Genomic DNA, 10955 nt, shown 5'->3' on the forward strand with positions numbered 1-10955 from the left:
CATTATGTTCAATGGCCGCTGAGTCGGGGATTTGACTTTACTGCTTTTAAAACGAAACTAGCATTTAAGCAGGTACGGTTTAACGAGGTTTATTGTACTTACAAATTGACGAAGCTAATGGACACTATGCAACTGCATACAATGCCGTGAAGGTACTTACGATCAGCACAAATTTAAACGCAAGAACTACAATGCACTGATTCATTTCCAGGTCGACCTGCATATGTAACAGTAACTTACCATATTTGCATGTAAATAATGGGACCAGGAATACAATACGAGGGGGGACTTTTGGTCTCTCAGGAATATTCCAAAAACTATATCATACAGTAAAACCTTGTTCATTCGGATTTCACGGCACTGAAAAAGAGGTCCAAATTAATCAAATGTGAAATTATCGAGGGTATCAAGAGAACAATAAACTAATGCTTACTGCATCAACATGCTTTTATTTACTGGCTGGATCAACAAATCCTGTTTTTATTTTGCACCGAAGCAGTACAGAAACTGCAATTCTCATCATCTCATGACTAATTAGCATTTGCCGCGGTGAAGGTCTCGCAACTTACTTGGTGCACGTCTTCATTCGAGACAAGTGTTTTCTACTGTGTGCACATCCTGATTATTTTTTGCTACTGAGATGGTGGCCAACTGATTGTCCATTCATTCTGATGTTTCCGTGTTTGTGGCATTGCGTGAACAGTTAGTGCACTGTGTCAAACCGAAACTACTATTTGCCGCAGTCGCTGCGGACGAAACCATGGTCGCTATTAACACTTTCATGGGTAGCGACTAGGCAGTTACGAAGGCGCACGGCTAACACAGTGTTATGTACGGAAGCAAACACAATAAAAGCTGTGAAGGCACAAATAGGCACAGAGCGTTCCGGCATTCCTGTCGTTCACGTACGATTTCCACTGATAAATATGGTGATGCGAACTCTGTCACTTTGTTTCATTTGAACGCCAGCACCACTTTTGCTCTTCTGTGTCGCACATATTTGGCGCTCGCTGAGCTCCGAGAGTTGTCCAAATTAACCGGTATGTGGACAAATACATTCTAATTACGATGAGTTCTGTTCTTTTTTTTTTTCAATTAAGTTATGCATATGCCTACCGGGACCAAAGGATGAGTCCAGATTATTAGATTTTCAAAATTAACGAGGTTTTTAACATTGAGGTTGACACATCTTTCATCCAATACATGTGCCAGGTGGCCTGATGAGTTACTTCCTGTTTGCATTCCAATTTGTGCCGATGGTACAACGCTCTACATTCACTTCCATGCGCAGAATCGATGCGAGGTGTTGAGTGCGGAAGCAGACACCCTGTTTTTATTGTGCTTTGCTGCCTCTCTCGTGCCCTCTGCAAGTGCATTGTCAGTGCACCTAACACCTAACACTCCCTGAAACAGTGACGCGAGACGACGGCTTGCAACGGCAGCTGTAAATGACACTGCTCCAAGGTGCACGGGCCAATGTTGGATTCACTGCAATACCAAAAAAGATCCGCGGCGATTTTCATTATTTAATCACAGTGTACAGTAATGTTTTAAATGGCACTGTAATTACACAGCAGTGGTGCAGCAAGTACAGATCCCAGATACGCGAACAGTTATGCAAGTGCTTGCTGTGCACTTTACTGACAGCCACTGATGTTGGTGAGCCTAGCAGACGTGACGAGCACATTATCTGTCATTTGAATAAACGTGCTGCTGCGTGGTTGATTTGCAACAGCTGGTGTGTGCTCAGGAATCACGGTGTGATGATTGCTGCCACATTGCAGCGTTGCGTTTCGTGCTACCACAGACGAAACATGCCCCAAGCTGTGGTGCGTAATCTTGCTGGTAGAGTGAGGGACAGGTTTGTGCACGTCTCTTTCTCTAGCGTCGTTGTGACTGTGCGTGGCTGAGCTCACGCTTTGTTCTTTGGGGGTAATCTGTTGCGTGTGCGAAGACTGGGCGAGGCATCGCGTTTAGTGCTCGAGGTTACGCAGCCTTGAGTTTCGGAGACGCATTGAAGCGAAAGGCGAACGAAGCATTCGCTCCCCGCGGCCGGCGATTTTCGTGGTAGCGTCGTCCCACTGCAGGCAACACTATCAGCCGTGTGGATGCGAAAAGGTGGCTGGCTTCGCTTTGTACTGCCGATGTGAAGACATCGTCGCTGACACTGAAATTTAACAAAATGATTTTTTTCTTCTCGTTTGCGTTTGCCTTCACTGAAATCCCAATAATTTGGGAAATGTCGCGGCCCCTTCCGTGTGAAAAAAAATCTCCCGGCGACTACTTATTTGCGTAAAAGATTGAAATTCAGTATAACAACGTTTCACTTTAAAGGGACACTAAAGGTTACTATTAAGTCAACGTGGACTGTTGAAATACCATCCCAGAAACCTCGAAACGCTTGTTTCGTGCCAAGGAGAGACTTATTTTAAGAGAAAATGCGTTCTGAAGCGTCCGCGTACCTCTAGCGCAGTTCAAATCGCCCGCCCTCCGATCGAGGAGAACTGACATCATGGTCTCATAGTGACGTTGCGCCATCGGTGAGTAGAACGGCGTCCGCAGACGGCGCTACGGCTTTTCTGCGCAAAACGCGAACGCGCGGCCAGAAACAGAGCCAAGACAGAGCCGACAGCAGAGCGAAAGCGGGAGTATGGTGGCTAGCGGAAGGAGAAACGAATTACGTCCCACGTTACGTCCCACGGCACACGGAGAGTCCGTTTTCGTTAAACTATAGGCTGCAGCGAGCTCGCAGCGTGGTCGGCGTGGTCTATGAGAAGCGACGAGCCTTTTCGCACTCGCAACAGGGCATAAAAATGTGCGAATCGACGCAAAACTCGGCCTAGAAACGTGCTTCGCCACAGCCAGGGCTCAATACAACCCAAGCTGGCACGACCCAGATGTCGTTTCCCGCACCGCCACCAGGCGCCGCTACTATACCTCACACTCCAGCGCAAGACGCCCATAAGCTGGTACTTCATTCTATGACGCTAACTTCGACGCTCGTCGCAATGGACCCTGACACCGACAGATTGGCTCGCGATGGTGGGCTCAACTTCAGCGATTTGAGCACCGACGAGCGCGACCTGCTTCTGAGGGCTCGCACTGCCGGCGTCATTGCGTACTACGACGGCGGCCTCGACACCGGCTCTCCGGAGCGGGAAAGCAACGAGGGCTTCCCACGACATCACATGGACGTGGCATTCTCGCTGCTTGTTCCAAATGAAAGTTTCGCGAGCAGAACCCTCACAGCACGACGCGATAACGAAGCTACTGAAACTCCAAAGCGTGCGCGGCGCAGAGTCGAGCGAAAACGAAACCTTTCGAACACCCATATTACTGAAGGGTAACGTCAAAATGTTATTTTTTCCTAGAATCGAATAGACGTAGACAAGTAGCATTTTTTCCGGCTTATAATCGAATGAAATGATATTTTTAATACGAGTAGTTGAGTATTAGTAACACAAATTATGAGGAGACCTTTCGTCATCGGGCTAGTACCGGAATGTCGCTGGGGGGTCTCAAATCGTGTCATGCATTTACCTCAATTTCTCGGTTACTAAAGCTCTGTTCGCGATTATATTGACGCCTTAGACGTTCTAGAACATTGCTCTACCACTTTAACTTGAGTTTCTGGTAACCTTTAGTGTCCCTTTAACAAGGCAAATTGCCTATTTTACCGACTTCACTATATCAAAGTTTAACTGTACACATAACGAATTTTATATTCCGTATGCTATATAGAAGTAAACATAGAATGTATATTGCCAATATTAACATGTAGCACATATGTGCCTATAATGAATATCACATATATAAAGAAGCTATTTTCGTGTCGCATGCAACCTCGTAGCACAGTATTGATTACTCTACCAATAGAGTGCAAGTCACTATATACTAACTGGCTCGACCGTTCGCAATTAAAAATTGGTTGAAAAAGGTCCTATCCTGGTGGGGGCCCTGTCTCACTGACTGCCACCCTTCACCTCTGACCCAGCGGAAGCCATTGGTGCTCTACCTGCATCAAGAACAGGGAGCAGGTTCCTTCTGCGGCCAACTACTCTGCTCCGAGGCGGTGGTCTCCTACCTTACGCTGAACTTCATCCTCTGGCCATGGGACCTGACGTTACCCTCTAACCGGGACAGGTACATGCGCATGCATGCATGCATAAGGGGGGGGGGGGGAATTTCTGCCAGCCTTGGGGGGGGGAGAGAGAGAGACGATGTTTCCCCGACTTGGATTTTTAAAATTTTATGTATTCCCTAGATCCTTGCCAGCAGTGTGTGGTTGTTCAGTTCGTCAGTATGCTTTCGTCAAAGACAAACCAGTGACATATTTCTTTGTCTAATCTTTCTTTTTTTTTTAAAATTTCATATGTGTAATCATTGAAATTAGATAGGGGCGTGCGAATACCAAAATTTTTTAATACGAATTGAGTACGAACATTTAGCTTCAAATATTGAATAATGATATGCATATGCATTTATTAAATAGCAACTTGGGTTATTTTAACGTGTTCGAACATCACAATTATATTGTGAATGGTCAGAGATTAGACGAGTAAGCTGTTGTACTAAAAGATTGTGTATTTGGCTGATGTTAACTTGGAAAATTGAGTAATTCTCACTAGCTGTCTGTGAGCACTTGAGTGCTTCTTGAGCAATTTTTGTGCAGACTACGGCAAAAGTATTTGCCTCGCACTTTAGCCATTGCCATGGCAGCAGACTGACATAAATGTAAAAAGCGTGCTCTTCACAGTGGCAGAGAGAAAAAGAATCTGGACTTTGCACAATATTGTGCAATGTTCCATATTTTTGATTTTTTTTCTCGACATCATGACTGCAATCTTCATGCTAAATAGTTAAAATCAATGCTATTAACCCCCAGTATATCTCTAAATAATTTTAGAACCATAGCCACAACAGCCACAACCATAACTAAGATCTGGCAAAATTTGCAAAAAGCTCTTTTGACTGGCCAGACGTTTCCATTTTTTTTTTTCGCTGAGGCTAATTTTTTTCTTGCAAAATTAAGACTGATTTCATTGTCCCGGGCACCCGAGCGACAGGCTACAATTTTTTCATCAGAATTAAATGTGGTCACTGGACCTGCCCAGCCAAACTTATCTGAACATGCCCTACTATTGCTTTCATGAGATTTCACATGACTCTGCATCAGACTTGCCGAAGTATACGGCTGACAGCATTCCTGGTGCTGTGCACAGATAGTGAGCTTCGTACAGCACCAGAAAGGCTGGCGGCCATGTTTGCTGATGTATCCAGTGCCTACACATCCGGTACCAGAAGTATTTTCCAAGAATACTGCTCCAAATCAAAGTCGAGCACAAAATGAACCCATGCAATTTTCTCGAAAACGGGCTCCGTCACCATCTCCAGGCGGTGACACTTCGATTGACAGCTCCGATGGTGGGCAGTTGCCAATGCCGCAAACGCGTTTTTGGTTTTGTGTCTGATTGCAGGCAGGCAAATTTTGCATCCATTTTCTCTGAAAAAAGGTGTGCATCATATTTGTTTTTCTTCTTTTTCTTCTGTATTTTTTTTCTGTTTTATGCAAAGACTGGCTGCTAGGAGGCTTACAGATTCTGTTCATCTGCATTCGTCAAGAAGAACTTTTAAATATGGTGGCCACCAATTGCGTATTGCCTTGCTCGTCGGGGAAGCGTGGCTTTTGTTTGATTGAGTCTTCAAGCTCCAAAGATGGTTTGCTTCTGCATGAAAGCATTGATAGCGTTGGCAGTGTTTTTTGGGCTATAGAGACATCAAGTGACTTTGACGTCGCCGACTGCGACGATAGTTTTGATACGGCACGACAGTGAACAAGGTCAGATGGACGGAACCTTCCGCCAGTGCCTCCTCATTTTAAATATGGGTGCTTTCATGCACAAGTTGCGAATTTATTACCCCCATGTCATATACATATCGAATCTGAAAAAAAATTTGTGATCCACATGTGCTAAAACACTGCTATTTTGTGAACATATTCAAAAATTTTTGTCGACACTTGGAGGGTTAATGCCCCAGTGTTCTTTCAGGACATTAAACCCTAAGAATGAATCGCTAAACAATTTTCTAAGACAGCAATGTGGAACTCACGCACCCATGTTGCTTTCTTTCTCTCTTTTCTGTTTCTTTTTTTTTTGTCTCCCCAATCAGGTTTCTGGAGTCAATTAGCCGGTCACTAGGGGTCAGTGCGGTCAGTGCAGTTCGCAGCAGCGCCCTCGATTGCCTTCCGGCACTGGTGGTGCTGTCGAGAATGCGGGGCTCCCTCGAAGTGCTCTCACTAATCCCCGGTGAGTGTACGGCCAACCACTTCTGCTTATCATGAGTACTTTTCTTTAGCTCAGCAAAAAGACAGACCTTGTGCTTCCTAATTCTTAGCATGTAGGTACGTTTCTTCACATTTGACTATCAATATCGGTTTTATTTTTACCCCATGCTTGGCTACACGTGCACAATTACTTTGTGTCTATATATGAAGCTTCATCAATAACTTCGGTTTGCAAGTAAGCACCTTGTTCTGCGATTCTGCTATGTTCTGTCTTTTTGTTATGCTAAACAGAAGCAGTCACCAACTAGTGCACTTATCCAACTTGCTGCACTTCTGTTCAAAGTGCACCCCGACAGTTGTGAAAAGCAGCACCACGTGGATTCATTCTGCGACAGTACCATCCGATGAAAGATGCATTTCTGTCGAGCTTAAAAGGACCCTGAACCACTTTTTATAGAAGTCGGGAAATGCATTTGAGGTTAAAAAGGGCTGTTTCAGAAATACTTTGCCGCAATAAGTACTTCAATTCGTGCTGCAGAAGTGGAGCTATTGGCAATCAAATGTGCCCTACGCGGCACTTCCGCTCCTCCTTCCATGACTTGCACTGCAAAGACTGCGGCAGAGCGGAGCTTTCCTACAGCGCTCCGCCTACAGAATGTCACTGTGGCGTGCAGTTCAAATCTGATTTTGGATGTTCACGTAGGTGCTGTTACTTACGATTTTGACACCTATGTCGTGCCAAACATGACTGCCCTTAGCGAGCCACAGTGCGGTCAGTCAGTCGGTGGACTCGTCACAGCAGCCCGCAGCAGCCGCGGTATCTACACTATGTAACAGACTGCATCTACATACAACTGTAGTGCGTAAGCGCAGCGTTTGCTTTGTGCACGACAGGGCTTGAGTGCGCACTTATGCTACTGTCTGACTGTGTGACACAGCGTGGACCGGCATTGTCCTGCACCAGCTTGACCAGAGGTTAGTAGCCACATGCAAGTTGCACATTTCGTAGCGCTATGAATAGCTCAGTACGAAGCCAAGTCATCCAAGGCGTCTAACCAGGAGCGGCCAGGAGGGAGTGCACACTGGCAAGCATGTGAATAATCTTACCTTAGGTTTTGCATATTTGTGCCTGTTGGAGTGTTCAAAACTAGTCTAAATTAGCGAGACCCATCAGCGACAACACAGGTAAGCAGGGTGGCCAAAGTTTAATTCTTACGCAGGGGGCTGTAGCCAAGTGCGAGCAGACAATGTTTGGCTTCTTCTGGAAGTACGTAATTATTATAGAAATTTGAAAACAGATTTTTGCTTACTTTGGCCTGTTTATTGAACTTTATCAATGAATGTATACAGGAATACGGGCAAGAACCTTGAATACGGGCAAGAACCTTGTCAAGCTGCAAAAAAGCAGCTTTTAGTTCTTGTCCCAGCGTTCATTTTTTGTAAGTGAATGGAACGAATGTGAAATAAAGACTGATTGATAAAGATTGAACAGTAGGAACGAGCGCAGTGATCCAGACACCCTTCTTGATTGATGTCAGGTATTGGCCAATAGCAGCTGCTTATGGGGATCTTGTATTATATGAAATGAAGCGTCCACAAAAGAGTGAGGAGCAGGCTTCTGTTCAAAAGAAGGTGTTTGAGGAAACGGTGACTTCGCGCTCTGCTAGTGAGCTCCATGCACTGCGCACAACTGCAAAATTTGGCTGAAATGTTCACAGCAGCATATGCTACATGCGGACAGCGTTTTTTCGCCAAGCCTAGTCACTAGGGTGGTTCAAGACACCTTTAAGGCAAATTCTTATTGTCGTTTCAGAGGGACTGCGTGAATCCTCGACCAAGTGCTCACACCGTATTTATTCGAATCTAGGCTGATAGTTTCAAATAATCACATACGAACCTCTAGGGTCGGCTTAGATTCGAGAATATTAAAAAACGTGCCAGTTTGCAAGTGAAAGTGATAAATCTGGTGCATAGCTAGCGCCATCTAGAAAATTCAGTATCGCAGCCTCTACTAGCCGAGCCAGTGGTCAATTGAAGTACATGAGTGATGTCGCTTTGGCCTGTGCATTTACCTGTGTCGTGTCGGGGCTGGTTCTTTATTAGAGTGATTTGGGTTAGGGAATGCAAGTGGCTCGCGTACACAAGAACTAGGTACGACGGCACTGCAGATGTGTAGACCCAGACGTAAGGGTCTGCGCATGCGCAATACTGTGGCCCCTAGTTCTTGCGTACGCAAACCGCTTGCATCCCCTAACCTAAAACTCTCTATTCTATGGTATCAGCATACATTGTGGCGTTATCTCAATGCACCAAACAGATGATGCCACTATAGTGCCACTTGCAAAAGAAAAGTTGTGCTAGCCGCAAAGGCATAGTAGGCCAGGCTGGACTTCAGCATTGATGAGAAAAACGTCCATCGTTGGAAGGGGCAATGAAATACGCCTTTATGCGTACCTCAAAGAGGAGATGATAGCGAAAATGAAGATAAGTGCACAGTAACAGGGGGACGCTGTTCACCAAGATCACGCCACGTTTCAAAGCATGCGATGCTGCACTGTCTGCGCATACATGGGCACGTGGATGCGAGCTTGCACGCGACTGCAAGCGTGTGTGCGTGGTCTGTAGGGACGAGGCTAGCGATGGTGACGACTTAGAGTGAGCTCGGCATGTTCATATCAAATAAAGGCTGTTATCATTTTGCGAACGCTGTCCTCACTTTTTTTTTGTTTGGCCTACATACGAGGTAATTTATTTTTTGGGCTGCAGACATTTGGGGGTTGGCTTAGAATCATGGCCGGCCTAGATTCGAATAAATACAGTATTTCCTAGACACTAATTTGCTAGAGAAAGAAACAGTACTCCTCACTGTTAATGTCAAAGCATCGGCTAGTTGTTTATCCATACCCAGGTGGGAACAGCGCAAAGGGTGCAAACAAAGCTGAAGGCACATATACAGCGACACGTTGCGCCAACTGACAACTGATTTATTTTTGCGACAAACCTCCAATTATGCTGGAACGCTTCGTCTAAGGCATAGAAACATGAACACATGAAAAGAGGCTAGGACCTGTAGCAAAACAACGGTGCGTGGCTGCTGTAGTCGTAGGTTCGTAGACAAATGCACCATTTCCTCATAGAAAAACAAAACAGATGGCGCGCTGATACAGTTCTCTTTCAATTTTGTTACTCTGTGGGCTTCAATTTGTTCCTAAGCCATTTGGTTGCTGTTGCCAAATGTGCCTTCCCTTTCTCTGTGTACATAGCTGAGCCTGTTCCCATCTGAATATGCACTGGATTGCAGCCAAAGTTGTGTCATGAGCCACCAGCAAAACACAACCCAGCTTAGTATTTCCTGTTGAATGGCAGAGAAAGAGAAAGTGATCCATCATGGAGTAAAAATATTCCCCCCCAGCAACAGTGCACATGCTGAAGTGGTGCTCCTCTTTTGTGCGTTTGCCTGGAGTGGACTGCCAGATATGGAGTGTGTGTGTCCTTGTGTTTTCTTTCCCCTGTTCCTCTGTCAAACTGAGGCTGCAGTTTCATCATTCTGTCTACTAAAGGGAATTAATCAATCCAGACCAACCAGGATAATTCAGTTTCAGTGTACGCAAGTAAGTTTCAGTGATCGGCAGGGGTAATTCGAGAGAAGAAGCATCAAAGTGCCAAAAACGGGGCAACTTGACACCGTATTCTATCAACTATAGTGAGTGCATGTGTTTTAGAGCGCAGCTCTTGGGCGCCCATTCCTGCAGCAAGCAGTTGCATTGTCGTAACAGAACGAATGAGCACAGTGAAGGATGAAAGTGAATGGTGAGCGCAGCAGTGGAATGAAAGTCGACGATAGTGAAGAGAGCATGAGGGGGAACGCGGAGGAGGAGGGTATGGTGAAAGCGTGAGAAGAAAAGCATAGTGCTGTGCAAAACAGGCTCTGTGGCGATGATGGCTACGAGATGGCACCGGAGTAGCATGCATCGTCTGTATGGAAACAAAGCGCTGTATGAGCGGAGGTCGGTCTGCAGCGGCTGCTGTGAATGGCGCCCACGCACTGCCTCTCGTGATGTCCCAATTAGTGAAGCAGTAGTGCCACATTTCACTCCATTTGCAACGTGCCGCACGATACAGATTGTCTGCGCCAGCCAATATATCGCAAAATGAAAACATGTATAGAGGTGCTCCCAAATTTCACATTAGGGAGCACACATCGATTTCGCCGAGGGCGCCAGTTGAACGTAGCGGCGTACGCAAGCGGTGGCTTGACGAGTTCGACAACGTCAACGGCGCATTGCATTTGCCGCACTGACTCCTCCTCGGTGCTGCGCTCCGCACCTGCCGTGCCTCGTGAGGAATGGTGGTTTGCTTCCACAAAGATGCACGACAGCGCGCGTTCACTGGGCTCAGTCATAGACCCCACGCCACTTGATACTTTGTTATTGACAGTGTTTCAAAATGGTTCGATTGAAGGACTGAGAGATCGCAGTGGAAGTAGGGGCCACATGAAGACGCTGCCGAGGTTGATCCCACAAGTGCTGATGTTGCCCCGCTCACGACTTCATCTGAGCCTATAGCTGCTCTGGTCCTTCTATGCTGCTACTGCGGTGCAATAGAAGGCACCGGCCTATCGCTTGTGGATCGTTTAGACTATGTTGAGGGCTCCGTGTTTAAGCATGTG

The 10955-nt window shown here is 46.1% G+C and overlaps 1 protein-coding gene across 1 annotated transcript in view; it reads left to right on the top strand.

Annotated features, from left to right (window-relative positions):
* The window catches only part of LOC142560813 (FAS-associated factor 1-like), a 64731-nt gene that overhangs the window by 32585 nt on the left and 21191 nt on the right, over window positions 1–10955 (top strand). Inside the window, exons 12-13 of the mRNA XM_075673179.1 lie at window positions 3995–4143; window positions 6172–6308. Of these exons, the coding sequence (XP_075529294.1) occupies window positions 3995–4143; window positions 6172–6308 (286 nt within the window). The remainder of the gene's footprint in view (window positions 1–3994; window positions 4144–6171; window positions 6309–10955) is intronic.

Source organism: Dermacentor variabilis, chromosome 10 (genome assembly GCF_050947875.1).
Source record: "Dermacentor variabilis isolate Ectoservices chromosome 10, ASM5094787v1, whole genome shotgun sequence".
In the NCBI taxonomy this organism is placed as follows: Eukaryota; Metazoa; Arthropoda; class Arachnida; order Ixodida; family Ixodidae; genus Dermacentor; species Dermacentor variabilis.